Source organism: Lepisosteus oculatus, chromosome 5 (genome assembly GCF_040954835.1).
Source record: "Lepisosteus oculatus isolate fLepOcu1 chromosome 5, fLepOcu1.hap2, whole genome shotgun sequence".
In the NCBI taxonomy this organism is placed as follows: domain Eukaryota; kingdom Metazoa; phylum Chordata; class Actinopteri; order Semionotiformes; family Lepisosteidae; genus Lepisosteus; species Lepisosteus oculatus.
The window spans coordinates 60237218-60254562 of NC_090700.1; the positions used below are offsets into that span (position 1 = coordinate 60237218).

The 17345-nt window shown below is 44.0% G+C and overlaps 1 protein-coding gene across 4 annotated transcripts in view; it reads right to left on the bottom strand.

Annotated features, from left to right (window-relative positions):
- The window catches only part of csnk1g1 (casein kinase 1, gamma 1), a 65111-nt gene that overhangs the window by 34129 nt on the left and 13637 nt on the right, over window positions 1–17345 (bottom strand). For all 4 annotated transcript variants that reach the window (XM_006628933.3, XM_015343642.2, XM_015343641.2 and 1 more), the window contains exons 2-4: window positions 13371–13793; window positions 10544–10584; window positions 7079–7148 (exon numbers count right to left, since the gene is read on the bottom strand). In XM_006628933.3, coding sequence (XP_006628996.1) covers window positions 7079–7148; window positions 10544–10584; window positions 13371–13554 — 295 coding nt within the window. In that variant the 5' untranslated portion in view covers window positions 13555–13793. The remainder of the gene's footprint in view (window positions 1–7078; window positions 7149–10543; window positions 10585–13370; window positions 13794–17345) is intronic.

Here is a 17345-nt window from a genome sequence, read left to right on the forward strand (position 1 = left end):
AGGCAGAAGTCAAAATGAAAGCACTAAAATCTACATGAAGGAATTTAGCAGATTTAGGCATTTACATCTCCCAGGGACATGGCTCTGCTTCTTCAACAGTCAGACAATGAACAGTTTAATACCTTGACTTTACTTTTATCTAAGAGTCAAGTACAGGCTTGCCTGGGAAGTTCAAAAAGCTTCCAAAACCTGCTCCACCCAAAAGCCTACTTCCTAGCAGTCTTTCCATTCCACTTACTCTGACACACAACCTCGACTCTTCTGATACAGGCTTTCAAAAAGCAGCATGTCTGACACGCCCTCAACACAGGAAGGCCAGCATGGTATCATGCCTGTAGCCTCTTCAGGTCAAACCTGGCCCTTAGCTGCAGTGTGGAGTTTGCATGTTCTCCCCACATTCACCTGGGTTTCTACTGGGTGCTTCTACCTCAATGGCAGAGGTAGTTTGACTGGCCACTCTATTGCCCACCTGAGGGGTGCACCTCCCATGAGTGAGATAGCTAGTTTGCACTTGCCATTCTTTGCTCAGGAGCAGGGTGGTGTTGGCCTATCTCCACTGCAAACAAACCTGGTAATGGCACTGCACAGCCAGACCGCTGTGTGTATTCTTGAAAAATGAGTCACCACTCCTGGGGCTCTGCTTGCATATTATACTTGCAGAACCACAGTTGCAGGTTGCAAAAAACCAGCAGTAATGACTGGGTGATACAGCTCAACCCACTGTATGATCTCAAGCAGTCCCCTTGATAGCACTCCCTTCCTCTCACTCTGCAAATATGAGAAAGGGAGAGGAGGCAGTGTGTATAGCTGTGAATTCCCAGCCTTCTCTCACAATTCAAGGCTGGGAGGGATCTCGTCCTGCCCTGTTGGGGAATCTCCCTGCACTGCACTGGGTAAGTCAAGAGGAAAACCACTCTTCCAGATTGAGCTCCCCTCCCTGGGTGCATCAATAAAGCATGAGTGGGGAGACACGGGGGCGAGCAGAGTGGCAGCGCTCGCCCATACCGCCTGCACTAATCCGGGAACGCAGATGAGACCGCCAGCCCTGCTGCTCTCTCATTAACAAGCCAAAGAGAGGCAGCCCGTGCAGTCAGCCAATCACTTACACAATCATCTCCTGCAACAATCCGTGGAAATGACTCTATTACATCCCCAGGGAACACGGAGCGCAATTTCAAGCCTCGGCTCTCTCTTAAAAGACAGCTGGGGGAAGAGTTTTCCCCTGCTCCGATATAGCAGGCGTAACACGGTGGGCAGTTGTGCCAAAGGGAGAGAGCAATGAATGCTGTTAGAAGGCAACTGCTCTGAAAAAGAATGTCATGGGACGTGCCCTGGCGATTTGAGAAAACTGCATTGCCTACTTTGCACCTGATACCTCGTTCAATGAAAACCTGCCATGTCATCGCACAGGGCTGCCGGTGGCGAGGTACTGTACTTACCAGGACTTAAAAACAGCTCCCGACTGTGACGAGAGAGTTTATACCCCTGCAGTTTAATGTGCCCTGATGCAAGATATCTTTTAAGTCAACAGCAACTCTTCCATTTTGAAAGTTTCAAAGGAACAAGGGAACTCTCAACTCATTATGTTTAGTGTGCTGAGCTTTGTAGGAGAAACCTGATGAGTAATGAATTTGCAACAACTTCAAGAATAAAGTGAAAATAAATCAAGGACAGGAGCACTTTACCTCTCTGAAAACTGCTCCAATTTACATAGGCATGACAACCTGTTTCTGTTTCACATCAGAGTGCAGTACTCAGATCAAAGCTTATAAAGCACAGACAAAGCTCTTCCAAAACTATACGAGAGCCCTGCAAAAGCACGCATGCATGTCAAGATGCATCTCATGTTCTGGCACAGTAACAGCCCAATGGAAAAGTAATATGCACTTCCGACAAGAGTCTAAGTTTAGCATCCCTATCCGGAAACTGTCTTGCCATTTTCTAGGCAAAAGCATTTCTTCACTGTCCACTATACCGCCGATTTCTAACTTATCGATTCCCGGGTGCCATCTGATACCCGTACTCAACAGGAATCCTGAACATGCACTCAAATGCAGAGTTTTAACCGTTTTAATGGCAGATGATTAATCACAGTGACAGGCTTTTTAGTTATACTTCACAGCACTGTACCTGGCTACCTCATTGAGTTACAGTGCAGATTTTACATCATGAAGAAAAGCTCCCCCTTTGTGTATACCTCTGCATTATCCTGCAGTAACAGTGTGGTGTCAAACTAGATAAGGGGATTCCTCCCCTCAGGCCTTCCCTTTGTTCCTGGTCTTAAGGCTGAGCGTGAAGATTGAACGGATCTGATCACTTGCCTCAAGTACATCCCTAATCTTATCCTTCACTAACGTCGAAGGCAGAATGACGCTATCCCGAATCCGGAGTCTGGCCCAGCCGCTGTGAAGAAGCAGCCTCGCACCAGAGAGGCTGAGTCACAGTGAACCTCAGGATCCCACAGGGCTGGGAGACATGCACTCTGGAATGGGATCAGTTTACTTCATCTGGAATGGGAAGCAGGTTGCTGCTGGTGAAGGCGGCCCAGGCCTCTAAATAATTGATCAGTTTCCGCTCAGATAGAAGAGGAGCAGCAGCCAGCTTGGGCGTTCCTCTGGTGCTCGCTTCCCTGAGATCTCCTCATCCTGACAAGCCTTTTGTCCAACTGTAAAGAAAACCTATAGGGGACATCTATGTTCGTGCCAAACAGTCAGTGCACCACTCCACAAAACAGTTAACTATTCCTTCTCAAAGGCCCTGAATTTAATATTGCAATATTGCACACAATTAAAAAATGCAGTCACAATTTATGGCAATGTGGTCACAAATAATCCATTATTTACTGAAAACTGTTGTGAAATCATCACAGTGGGGCGTAGATACTCTAGAACAGCTCCAGTAGATGCTCAGCTATATAAATAAGAACTCTAAAGGTCAAATGAGAATTTGTTATCTTTTCACTTATCTATTTAAATAAAGGAACACATGAGAAAAAAAATGGGGATCCTATGGGCCATACGAGGCAGTGGAAAAACAGTTAAAAGAAGGTGAGTTTTTACACTTGTTTCACTTGTGTTAATTCTGGCAAACCATTACCCAAAAAGGCAGGAGGTTTAATATTAAAAAAGGGTGGGGAAAAGAATTCTGAAAAATCAAATGTATAAATGTAATGGAGACCATACACATGCTGAATACACCTCACTGAGAAGTCACGAGATCATTTTTCAAATTTGTTTTCCAGGCCTGCTTCACAGGGGATTCATAATCCTAGACACACTATACAACCACTTGTGTATACATTTGAATTCTCCGTGTTTTATATGGGTCAACAATCCCTTTACCGTGGTAAAAACAACATAGACAGTGGGCCAACGAAAAGTGGTGTACTAACTCTGCACCAATCATTACTTTTTTGCCATAAAAGGTAGTATGTGATGCTCACTGATGACTAATTTTATCATTTTACATTTGGTTCTAGTTGAAATCAGGAACAGGCTTTGACATTTAGAAAGCAAAGGTAATAAATAGGGAAATATAAAACAATATAAGAAATACCAGTTTTTGTTTTCTGCTTTGAAAATAAGAGTTGACTAAAGAGAACATTCAATTAAGGATCCATAAATTTGTTTTAAATAAAAGCACTCCTAATGGAGGGTGGCTTTAAACTGGTTGCCTGAGCATAGAATCCCACCTCTACCACTCTCTATGTGGGGAAAAAAGGGCATCTAATTGGTGATTGATTTAGATCGTCCAATTCCGCTTCTCCTGTCTGGTCCCAGTGTCAGTCCTGGGTCTGAAGCAGATATTTACTGGAAACACATCTAAATAAGTCCACTTAAAGATTCAGAATAGTGTTTGATGAGGTCTGACCTTTTCAAGCTTGTGATATCCCTATTTCTTTCCAAAAGTAGAATATAGAATTATTCCAGCCCTTTTATACCCAATTACGCAATTCCGAAACCGCCCATCCAGACACTTTATGATGCTGCCTTTATGTGGGCGAGTTACAAGCTATTCCCAGCAGCCAAGGGACAGCTCATCTGATTTCTGCAATGCAAATCGGCAGAGCTTCTGTGTCAACCTGAGGACAGAAAAGGATGTTCCAGGGACTTTTATCCCTGTGTCGACAGCCCCCAGAAACACCTGCCCTACCACCGTTAGAAGGTATTTTTTTGGAATTTCATGAAAACCCTTTCCACAATGTAAACCGCAAAAGGGCCAGATCAGACCCTGGGAACGTCTGTAGCTCGGTCGAATTAAAGAGGAGAATTACAGCAGCGTCCTTTCAACATAATCCTCCACAGAGGAAATACAACTGGCAGCATCTCCAAGATCAAACAGGTGTCTCATCTATATGGCAGCAGAATCACAGGAAACAAAAATCACTATTTCAGACTGTTGTCCGGCGACAATGCCAGCTAGTATTTGCATCTTTCCCATGTTCACAGTGTTACTGGGAACAGTGCAAACAAATTGTATCGGAGTGAGAAAGGGAAAGGAGTTTATATCTGTGAAATAAACCGCTAAGGGGTCTGCAAGGCAGCCAGACCATGGATCTACATTATCCTGTTACCTCACCCCATTGCAAGTATCCTGTTACTGTTTCTCAAGAAAAAAAAGCCATGCTATACAACATATAATAAAAACCAGGCATATTTTCATAATCTTGGCATAATTACAAGTTCAGTTGAAATTTACATGGAGCCTGCAGTGTCTATTCTGCAGCTGAAAACTCAAAGGGGCTTTTCACTTGAAAATACACTACGCGACACTCATCCTCTGTTGAACTAATCACTCGTTACAGAGGGCAAGTGAGACTCTAATGCAGCTTCGGCTTGGTGGCACATTTGGCAGACTCTATCCATCCTTCATCTTCCACCCAGCAACCTGTCTGTTCCTGGTGGGGGTCACTGCAATCCATAGTCCGTCCTGGACGGGAGAGCAATCCACAATCCATGGTAAAGCACAGCGACAACTTCCACACTCAATACCCTAGCCAGCGTGTATTTGGAAGATGAACAAATATGATGCAGCTGGAGAAAATCCATGCAAACTCCATAAAAAAGTCCGGAATCAAACCCAGGACCACAGAGCTGTGAGACAGGAGCACTAACCGGCATGCCACCATGCCACGACTTCCATCCCACTAAAACCAAACCGCTATCCAGTTCTAGTAAAAGCAGTTTTCCTTGCCATACCATATTTTGAGCATTTTGGACATAGAAACAGACAGAGTTCTGCCAGCTCCAAACACCAGAATAAAACCACCGTGCCTCAGAGCCATCAAACTCCCCCTGAGCCACATCCACCCTAACAACACCCCTTGTTGGGCCCAGTGTCTTCAGAGCTGTGCAATAGGCCACTTGATCTGAAATCGTGCTTGGCACATCCCATTGCAGGGCTTTGAAAGATTAAATGCAGTCACATGTAATGAATTTCTCTTGGCTTCTACTATGGCATTTTTGAATACAAAATATTTATGCCTACAGATATTTATTTAACTATCTTGGGGGAGCCGAAAGAAACAAATTAGATTAAATGGGTTCTGGTTTCCTCCAGTTGTGCTGATCACAAACATGTCAGTAGACATTATAAGATAAAAATACGAAACATTGTATTTAAGGCTCGAAAGAGGAACAGGAAAGACATGTTCATAACAGGTATAAATGATCTCTTTGCTCACCACATACACTGACATTAATATTAAAAACTCGTGTTTTGAATCGTTTAATTGCAACCAAGACTTAAAAGGACTGTGGAGAGATGAAAAAAGGAAATAGAGATACATCTATATCATGGCAAATTCACTGTTCCTTATTTTTTCATTTTCCATACTACAATCGGTATGTTTTACAACACACAAGCACACCAACAGCTTTACAAATGCTTCCTTCTAATTTAAGAGCAGTATGTGCTTAACATTCTCAGCATAAAATGATAATTTATGGTCCTTTGAGAGAATTAGAAAGTGTATTTAATGAACAACAGCACAAACATCCTGTCAACTTCAAGCGTTCAATCACAAAATATGGGGCAAAATCACAGCAAAAACCCACAGGGCCTCATTCAAAAAATATTTAGTCCCACGCAATGTAGAAATTCAGGAAAGAAACGCTATTATCTCAGTTTTGCATTAATCTCTCTGTTGTCTGTTGAACACAGAAATCCCAGTGGACACTCACAAGTGAAAAAAGCAAGTGAGTCTTCAACTCACCCATACAAAACAAAAGAAAAACAGAACTTTATGAAGTCAAACTTAAAACAATGGAATCACAGGATACTGCGCAGACAGCTGGGATACCAAGAGCACAATGTTTTTGAATTGAAGAAGCTGAATTAAAGAAGAATTGGGAACCTGAGACAAGTAGTAATCATAATTGTCAAAGGCACTGGGAATGTCAACCCATTGGACTTCTTCAAAATGAACAGGGAACAACAAATCAGGGGGCACGACTGGAAACTACAGGGCAGTGCATAGAAAAACCAAGCACAGGAAGCACTTCTTTACCAAAACAGTGGTGGGAATGTGTACCAAGCGACCCAGTCGTGCTGCTGACATTAATACCCTGGTGTCTCTGAAGAAACGGTTAGATGAGAGACTCGGATCAAGGAACTGCCAAAGACCAAACGGGCTTAGCCTTCCGTTCTTATGAGTCAAAGCAGGGTAGCTCATCTTTTTCTCCTGGCAAGTGTAGCGGAGCTGATGTGGGCACGGTGACGTCAGCCGCCCGGGCTGGGGGAGGTCTCCTTTAGCTCACTCGGCTGGCTCCCTGTGGCGGTACGCCGGAGACCCGGGGTCGCGGCCAGGTGCTGCCGGACGGACCGGCGAGGGCACGAGCCCGCGCGGGACCGCGACAGTCACACAAACAGCACTGATTGCGAGGCCCAGTTTAATTCCCCCTGCGGGGTCGGTTTGGGATGATTCCAATCACATGGCGCAGGTGTTGGTGAAAGTCTTTCAGGTGGCTGTGAAATCAAATTCCCCTCACATTGCCGGTGGACCTCAGAACCGCTGTGCTCGCATGTCACATTTCAGAGAGAAAGGCTAGGTGAAACAAGAAGGCCGATGAGCTCTCACCTGTACTTCCCAGCTGTTTGTAGAACCTGTATTCCAAATGTAGCTGTGGTGCTCTGGACTTGATTGGTTCCTGGAAAAATAAAAAAATAAAAACCAGTCCACCTTCGACTTCCAAATTCCTAGGCAGCTGTTACACACTGATGTTTACTTATTAGAGTAACTCCTAAAAGAAATAGTCCAATTTTCATTCTGGCAATTTTCCTTCTTGTGTTTCGAAAGGCTCAGGAGTTCAGGGCACCTCCAGAGGGAGGTCTGAGCTTTTGACTGTGGCCCCTCAGGCAAACTACTACAATCACATCAAGAACGCGAAACTGCTAAGTGGGAAGCGAATCCCATTTCTGGTTTTCTAATCCCTCTCTGCTAGCTCAGCGTGGGGGGGGATGAGGTAGGGGAGCATTCCAAGCATTCTGCTTCAGGGAAGGATCTGAAGCAATTGTCCCTATTGTGGTAAAAAAGGTTGATCCAGCACTTGTGAAACGACAAATATGAACATTGTGAGTTTTTTTTTTTACTTTACCTGCTGAAATGCTGTGCAAATAAAACTGTCACCTCCCAGAACAGGTGTTGCCTCCCTGGTCATGGAGAGCTACAATCCAGCAGGTTTTAAACTGGGATTTATGGCAAATTTGATCTCAACGTGCAACGAGACCTTACCTAGCAACTGGTACATCAAAGGACCATTGCCTGGCACAGTGATAAGTCTATTCTTTACATCTATGCCTGGTACCTCAGCGATACGCACCCAGGCTTCAGCACTTCCTATAGTCTATCTTGTCAGTGTGTTGCTGATGCTTTTCAAACACAAACGCACAGCTACCCTTACATACCCACAGGTACTGCTTTCTGCAGAGCTTACTATACAGGTTGCAAAGTAGGACAAGTATTACAGGGTTTTCTGCTTTAGTGATGGTCTGTTTGTCTTCGAAACATGTGTTTGCAAAATGTGAAAGTATACCACATACGAATAGAAATTAATGTTTTTAAAAACAACGGCGAAAGCTTTTTTAGTGCTTTGGTGATACTGGGAAGCGACTTTACTGTAAAAAGGAGCAATTAAGTATATCATAAGAAATGTAATGCTGTTAGAAGCATTTCAGTCCTTTTATAAAGTCTCCTTTGTTATTATGGAGAGCCTCACATAGAATTTTATATCATTAGATTTCACATCAACCTTCACTCTTCTAATTCTGGTCTCCTGTCTGTCCCCCAAGCCCATCTACACTCTATGGGTGACAGGACCTTCTCCTGTTAAGCCCCAAAGCTCTGAAACTCTATCCCCAAGGATATCAGAGAGTCACCTTCTCTAAACTCCTTCAAATCTGGATTCAAAACCCTCTTCTTCAGAAGGGCCTTTATTTAACTGGTTCTGTTCTTTACCCCTCTGCTCCTACTATATTTAGTACAACCATCTACTGTCTCCAATCTGTATTCTCATTGTGTTTATCTTGTGTCCATTTTTTATTTTTATTGTAGTTGTTCTCATTCTCTTTGAGGGGCCACCTTTAAAGGCACTATATAAAATAAAGTTTATTATTATTGGGGTTCAAAATATCCTCCATTTAAGGTCACTCAATAAAAAGCTCATACACTGCTGTTCAAAAGATTTAAACATTTTGCAGGGGTCTGCTCTTTTTACTCAAATTTCATTCTCAAAACAGAAATGCAATTCTATGGCTATCTTCCAGTAAAATTATAGCCATTGGTTTTAAGGTAACTGTTAATCCTGATAGATCTCTATTTTTGTGGTACAACAATTATGGTTTTTACTTTTTTGATGTACAGAGAGGAACAAATCATGCTAATAACAGGGAAATCCCAACAATGAGTCAAGTAGCTTGACTGGTAGATGCGATGGATTAGCTACTACTGTACACTTGTATGGGCTGTTCCTGCGTAGTTACACTGAGTTGCTCCCAGGAATGGGATCAATTCCGGATTTTCAATTCCAATTCCTTTTTGTACATTCATGGCATCAGTTTGAAGTGGGAACTGAAATTGAATATCTGGAACCGAGACCCCAGCCCCTCGAGCTCCTGCCGTTTTGGGAGCAACCCATACAAGACACGCCCCGTTAAGAGTTCTTAATGGAGCACACCGAAAAAGCCGCAGTGACGAAAAACTGTCCAGATGAGATAAGACACAGGGACTGGAAATTAAGGCAGGATTCAAGAGCGGCAATCCAGACTCTACCTCAGCATTTTGTCATAGGGAGTCTCCGCTACTGGATCACACACGGTGTGGTCTGACGCTGGCCAGACGTCAGCTCACACACTGCCAGTTAACAGACTGACCTGCTCAGGAAGGCGTTGCTCTGCTGCTCTTATCTTGACTGTCTGATGCTTCCATTAAACTGGAGCTCTGGGAAACACTGTCCATCCTTTGTCAAATCAAATGAGCAACTCTGTGGCTCATAAATAGTAACTGGTTATTTTTATTTATTCTGTTTGTAATTAACTGTCTACATTGTGTGGTGTTGTCTGTTGTACTGTGTATGTCCCAAGAGATCGGTACAAATAAGAATTCCAATGTACATGTACATAAGGCAATAAACTCCTCCTCTACTCTACCCCAGAAACAGCCCATCTGATACAACTGCCTTTTTTTTCTTTACACTTTTGAGCTATGCAATTATCCAGACACTATCTGTGCTGCTTTAACATGGTCTTTGAACCTCAAACCCTTTCAAAATGAAAGAAGTTGGAAAGGAGCAAAATACTGCGCAAGCTGCAAATTTAAACATGTAATACTAAAGTGATACACTGTAGGTTGTAAGCAAGCTAAAATTCATTAAAATCCAAAAGCAACCCAAATCCATTAAATAGACGAGGTTGGATTTTTAAGGTCAGTGAACCTAAACAGCTGCAAATGTTTCACACCCTTTGCCAGTAAAACCAAAATGCAATACCTGTCAAATAACAATTCTGATTCTTGCAAACTTAAAGCCAGCCAGCCGTGAATAGAGTCATTACACTGTATTTTAGGGGTACTGCTAAGAATGATTTAAAGGACTACAGGGACACCTGTACAAACGTGGATTTTGACGGCAGACTAAATGCAGCCTTTTATTTAAGAGTATTTTGTGTGTTAAAGCAGTTTGGAGATCACCTCAGAAGCATGCTGCACATGGCTGGCCTACACTCTGGACGAGAGGCCAAGCCATCGCAGGGCACACCCAAACATGAACACACGCACAAGGACAAATTTGTCAGCACGTGTTAAAGGTGTGAGGAAACTGAAGCACCTGGAAAAACTAAGCACCTGGGAGACCATGCAAACTCCACACAGAAAGTGCTTGGAATCAAACCCAAGATCTAATAGTTAGGAGTTTGCAGTGTTAAGTTCCAGGGCACTGTTATGGAAACATGATGCTAAATTAAGAAAAAATGAATTAAAACAAAAATGGGCAGGTTTTACGCAAGCAAAACACAGAATTCTTAAAAGAAGTCTAAGAATGCTGCTACTTACCAATTTGATGGCTACGTATTCATTGGTGTAAAGATTTTTCCCTAGAAAAGAAAAGAGACATGAATCAAACAACTCTTGGTGTGACTCTATCTTTCAGTCTCACTGGGACACAGTACCCAGAAAGTTCAAGCAAGTCTCAAGTTCTCAGTGGCAATAGTAATAAAGTACATGTCTTTAACAGAAAAAAACTTTTTCTGTATGTACCTGGGGCAGGGATGTGGGAAACATGCAAAAAGAGGACATTCTCATCAAGGCCAAATTAATCCAATGCAAGTCTCAAGTTCTACCTCAACCTCAATTGATGTCAAAATGGTCTTAAAAAATCAATGGCTGCCAGGCCAGATTACACTAAATGACAGAATCATCCATTGGTCAACGTTTACTCACTGCTGCTGCTGGTATAAAACGGAGTTTATTAATCAGATTCACAACTGTGCAGTAATTTAGAACTGAGAATCAGCCCACAAATCAGTACAACTGAAAATTAAAAAGCTTGGCATACTCCGAACAGTCAAATAAACCTGCGCAGAAAATTGTACCAGGCCTGCTGTGGATGAAGAACTCCATCCTCCCAATCTAATCAGAACCTCTCTATTGTTTTTAATAAAGGTGACAGCTTAATCATCGCCCAGTACTGAATCCGTGGACTCTTGAGGTGTGTTACCAGCCTGTGTGTGTTTGGAAAAGCAGCCCCAGAAAGCTCTTGCTTTCTTTAGCATTCAGCCTTCCAGTTCTGGCAATGAACCTGTGAGGAAAAAACTAAAAAGGCAGCCTCCAGGTTAAAAAAATGTGGCTCTCGACACCAGCAGCGCTTGAGCGCACAGCAGTGTCAGATAAGGACAACATGCCGAACGGAAACAGGGACTGAACCATATTGCCCACACTACTGAATCAAAGTCATGTGTTTTTACAAGAGACAATCTTGGGTTTTCAACCGCTTTACGAACTCACCTAGAAAACCCTTCACTCAGGTCAGCATAACACAGTGGGCTGTCTCAGCCTTTATGTGGAAGCTCCAACAAATATGGAATAAAAATATAAAATAAATCTACAGAGAGAAAGCATTCTATTGTTATATTTTCCCACCTGGTGCATTTTTAAAGTAGCAATGTCTCACAATTTATGCTACACAGGCTGTTCTTAGGTCCTGACACGGCCACACAAAACTGTAGGCTATTTCTCTCTGCACACACAAAACAGGGTGTTCACCCTTATAGACAAAATGCTTGCTTTGTCAACTCCTATCTTCAGTCTTGCACTACTCTGCACCATATTCTGAAGGATGAAGTGGGAGTTTGAAGATATCTGTCCTGTAACCTCTCAAGCATTGTGATGGGAGAATGAGAGCGAGGGCCACAAGCAGACAGCTAACCTCTTCGCAGGAGGACCACTGGCGTTCAACACAACGAGGACGTGTGTGCCCAGAGCGAGGCAAGGTGTGCTTGTGAGGAAGGACACCCCATGCCCTATTATAAAGCTAGACCAGACAAGACACATGGCAGGGAAACAAGGGATAAAACCCAGAAATACTCAATATTTTTGACCTTGTCAGTCAGGGATCCTGGTCATTGAAATTGCTCTATCTGTTCCATTTAGGACCTTATCCTCGAAGGCCAGCACAATCCTTGCAGCTTTAAAAACGAACCCCCCAGAAAACATCATTTCGACACCAGCAAACTCATTACAGCAAAAAACAACAGATTCTCCATCACAAAATCCTATTTCAGAGAGGCACTCCGTTTTCCAGCAAATTAAGTGCCGTGCATCTGTAGACCAATATTTGGCAGCCTCTCATCTCTGGGGCTGTGAATTACCATACAAATTACCTCAGGTTCACTTTGGCGATTTATAAATTAATCAGTTCCCCAACTGAAATACAGCTGCGGTGCTGTGCACTGGCAGCAGAGCCATCTATAATTCTCTTTCTTTTCTCGTCTCCACGCAGACGCCAAGCCGGGCACACACCAGCCGGAAGGAAAGTGCTTCCATTCACAGGCTGTAGAAAGTGAGGTAGATGATTTTTTTTTCCTCCAAGAAATAAGATCAGCTCACTGCACGTTTCTAGAGATGATTTACAGAGCAAATCGATCCTTACTTCCACGTCTGAATCCAGAGGCTGCCTGACGTGATTTGAAAGGCTGTCGGATCTATACTGCTGAAGCATTAAGGACTGATGGCTTCCAGCTAAAGGCCACAAACTGTGGAAAAACTGAGAAGCATGCTAACAAATTAATACGCTAGGTTTCTGTCATACAAACAGGGTTGCAGTTCTTACTTTTCAGTGTCCGTGAATAGAAACACAGCCAAAACTGGCTGCTCTTTTCAGCATGGAATAAATCTGTACTAGATCCTTATAAACACTACTGTCCAACTGGGATTGCAGTAAACCCCAATAAACTCCTGGCAGTGCTGTAAGCATAGGAACAGTTTGTTTGAATTAAACATGGATTAAGCTGAGGAAGTACTTTTAAAACCTAAATCCAGGTACTTCCTTACCCAAAGGGCTGTGGGAGTATGAAACACACCACTCAGCCACGTTGTTGAAGCCCATACCCTTCTTCTTTCATGAGAAAGCTGGATGAGATCCTTGCATCTATTAAAATGACATTTGTAATCTCGTGTACTTAAACAATCAAAAATGTAATAAAATAAATCGACTTTCGGCCTGGGAAACGTATCTTAGTTTTCCTTTGCTCCCGAGAGTCAGGGCTGTTTCGCTCTTGGATCAGGAAGTGGAAGAAGACCGAGTGCAGGACGTGAACCAGCCTCGTATGCATTGACACCTTGCTCCTTCCACCCTTTCGGAGCACAGCGGGCCAGCACTCACCCAGCTTCAGCTCGCCGAAGTTGCCACAGCCGATCTTTTTGCCCACGCGGAAGTTGGGCCCCACCATGAGCACCCCGGAGGAGGCGGTGGAGCTGGAGGGCCGACTGTGGCCGCTCCGCCCCTGCGTCACCTTGCTGCTCCTCTGCGGCCGCTCCGACTCCTTCTCCCGGCTGGGGTGATCCATGGTGTGCCCTCGGCCAACCCAGTGCCAGCTGCCGAATAGTCCCGAGCGCCGGAAAGCAGACCAAACCTGTGCCCGGGGCAGGAGCTCAGGCACGCAGAACACTCATTGGAGAGGGCTGGCGGCCCCCGGACCCTGTCCCCACCCCACCCCGCGGGCCCTCTCTTCAGCACGCAGCAGGGACACTCGCTGCAGGAGCCCACATTGGCTCACGAGTAGGGGAAGTGCTCACAGCTCGACACCTGAAAGACAGCAAGGTGACAGAACAAGAAAAGGGAACTTGTTAGCTCATCAATGTCATTGAACTTCTCAGCTGTTTATGTCTATTTAAGCCGGTCAGGGCTCTAGCACTCAAGACCCAGATCCTTGCAGGGTTAAAGGACATCTACTTGATGACCCTGTGGCTCTCCAGGATAAATTCTCAATCCCTAATTTGAATCACTCGTTTATATTCATAGTATGTTGAGTTACTTTAAAATTACTTTAGTTTTCAAAAAGTGCTGAAAGCAAGTGGTTCAGTTATTGGGCTGATTCGGCGCGGGACACCGGCCCCTCACGGATCTCGGACGGAACCTTTTCTTTGCTTCTACCTGGCTCTTATTTTAACAGACAAAGTGTAAGCACCACACGCTTGTTTGTCACTTTCTGTCTGTACAGCAAGAACAGTTAAGCAGCATGATTTGGAATCGTTCTAAAAACCTTGCCACGATAAATAAAATAAAACACACAGGGCCAAAAAAGGTATTCACGTTTTAGTTCCTTTTTTAAAGCCATTCCGCCCACCACAGAGTAGGATGTTGGTACATCACGTTGATATATGAAATCTATTCCCTGAACCTCATTCTGTATGTGAATTGAAGCCTGTCTAGTGAAGCATTTAACCTCCGAAGCCCTACACCAGTCTTTGCTGTAGCAGAGGGTCATACAGAAGGAATTTGTGTTAGACTACACAGATCGATCTTTTATCCTGCAACTCCAGAATTCAGCAGAAGCCATGTAGAGACATAAACAGGACAGAGAAGTGTGAGTCTAGAATACTGATAGATGGAAGGAGAAGCCAGGCAGCCCTGATTTTCACATACAATTACAGCAAGGTGCTAGGAAAAAAAACATCAAAACAAGTTGCTCTAAGAATTTTCCCGTATTCATTATTTATTATCCCCTAGTGTGCAGCAGGTTTCTGCAACTCAATATTACAGGAGTACTGACAGTGCAACTGTACTTTATTGACCTTATTACGTTTCAAAGACGGGTTGGCCCAGGCTGAAGGCTACAGAGTCCACCCGTTTTCTGCAGTGCGTTCATTTCGCCAGCTGGCCCCAGCTCAGATTTGAAGTGGCAAAGCAAAATGAATCCCTTTCGGACAAGATAAAGACCATTACTCCGGTCTGTTCTCCGGCCTTTTCAGATTCCCTTCTTTTTCCCCCCATGATCAGCTCCAGGCCAGGCGGAGCACGGTGGAGCTCCATGAGGAGCCAAGATGCCAGCGAGACAAGCATGCACGCTTTTCAACACTCCCACATGAGGGGCAGAAGGCGACGAAGTGTGCAAGCAGCATGGGGGACGAAGACCCAAGGAAACTAAGATGTGAGCAACAATAATGCAGTGTTGCTTTCAAGTAAACATATGAAAAGTAATACTGCATACAAACATGTGGAACCATATCACTGAGATGGCAAGGGGACCTGGAAACCAGATTGGTTTATTTAGCTATTGCAGGCTTGTAGAGTCACTGTGAACTTCCACCAAGCTCTACTATTTTTTTTTCATATTTCCTGTGTTGCTTTACAACTCACCCCAACTGGGAAACACATTTCTGCAGCAGACCTGTGTTGCTGAGGCACAGGAGTGATGTGCACAAGCTGTTGAGCTTAAATGATAGAGGCATGTGTACAGAAAACACACAGCGAGGCTCCAGCGCGGCTCCTAAGAGCAACGGGAGGAAAGTAAAGCAGGTGATCTCCGCCACCTGAATACAGGTATAACTTGTCAGACCGCCAGCAGCTGGAACAGGTTCTCTGCAACCTGCCTTGTTCAGAAGGCCACTAGCATTTCCACAGAAGTGTTCCAGTGCTAAATCCTTTCTCAAGAGTTTCTGTCACTCTAAGGACAACGAGCTGTTTATATCAGAATCTTCCTGCAACTCAGCTGCTTGGTTATTTCAAATCGTGCTACATTGGTATGGCATACTGCTTGATTCTCCGCTGTTATTTCTACTTTGATGAGTGTAAAAAGAAAACGGCTGTAATGAGCACTGCACAGCCCAGTAAACAAACTGGATGGACCTTCAACCTCTCCCTGTACTTCAAATGGGGCCCCTTGCCATCTGTCACAATTTCCATCTTATCTTCCATTTGCATTGTATTCCATATAGTGCAACTGGTCCCTATGACCCTTCCTTTCTAATTTCCTGAAAAAAGTGTGTTGTATAGTGAAAAGACATAGATTTTGTCCCATAGAAATATATGTTCTTGTATGTCCTTGTAAAACAAGGCGATGGATGTCCAGGACCACTTGACCATGTCTAAAGACCCCTAACAAACACAAACAACAGAAACACATTTTGAACGCTTCCGTTATGCCCCTTTTTAAAACATCCATCCTCTCGGAAACTTACTTACCCCCATTTTCAAATGACACATTTAACATTTGTACATAACAGCCTGCCCTGCCAGTATCCACAGGACATCTGAGGTCACATCACCCCATACAGACCATCACCACACCACACGGAGAGACACAACCCAAGCCGAGCTGCACAGGAGTATCTTGCGCCACGTCAAATTCTAGCAGCTTCCCAGTGCTGTAAAGCTACGGCAGTGCGGATTTTATTTGACACGTATTGCTATTGTTTCTTAATCAATTGTAGACGTACATGTGTGAAGCAGGAGACTCACAGCAAAGAGCAGGAATAGTCAAGAGTAAGCACATTCTAATCAGATGACACAAAATGAACATTCAAGACACTGCAGCCAGAGATCTACTTTAGGCACTGGAGGCTTTGTTCCACACGGAGAATATTCTCCATTAAAGAGTCCTTCCTGACTGTGAGTAATGATCACACACTAAAAGAATTCTCTGAGAGATCACGTTTCTTCAAACAGGTGCTGAGATGCAGACCCACGCTGAATAATGAAAAGCAGCATGTGAAAATTGCCAGGGGCTGAGTTATGTACTTCAATTAATGTCTATGGCAGCCTCATTTTAACACTCAGGCAAAAATTGTGCCCCCAATTATCCTCACTGAAACATTCCAGCAGTTAATGTTAAACTATTCTTTTACTCTTTAAAAAAAGGGGGACTTTTCACTTCAGAAAAAGAGAAAGATGTGCATTACAGTAAAACGCATTAGGCCTGGCCTCTGGGAGACGACCTTTTTAAACTGGTCCACAGGCCGCTGTGTTTTCAAACTCGACGCCCAAGGCCAGATCCAAACAAAACACTGTGGGGTTGTCCGACTTATTTCCCACAGTCCCGCGGTCAAGTAACGCTGGGACCCAAGCAAAGGCGATCCAACTGCAAACAGGCACTTTCTCTTGGAAAAGCAAAAAAGCAACACCATGCCGTTTCCCTCAGAAACTCCCAGATGCACTTTGGATGGAATAAGTGAAGTCAGTGCGAAGGTTTATAAATCAAATGCTATAAATACGCCCCAGTCCACAGCACCGGCCTTCAGGAAGAGCATAAAACAAAATGCCACACGGAACAGCACTTTACCAGGGGAGGCTCATTAATAATTGAAAGGTTTTAAAGGTTTAGCTATGACTTGGGCAGGCTGGCATGTATGGCAGGTC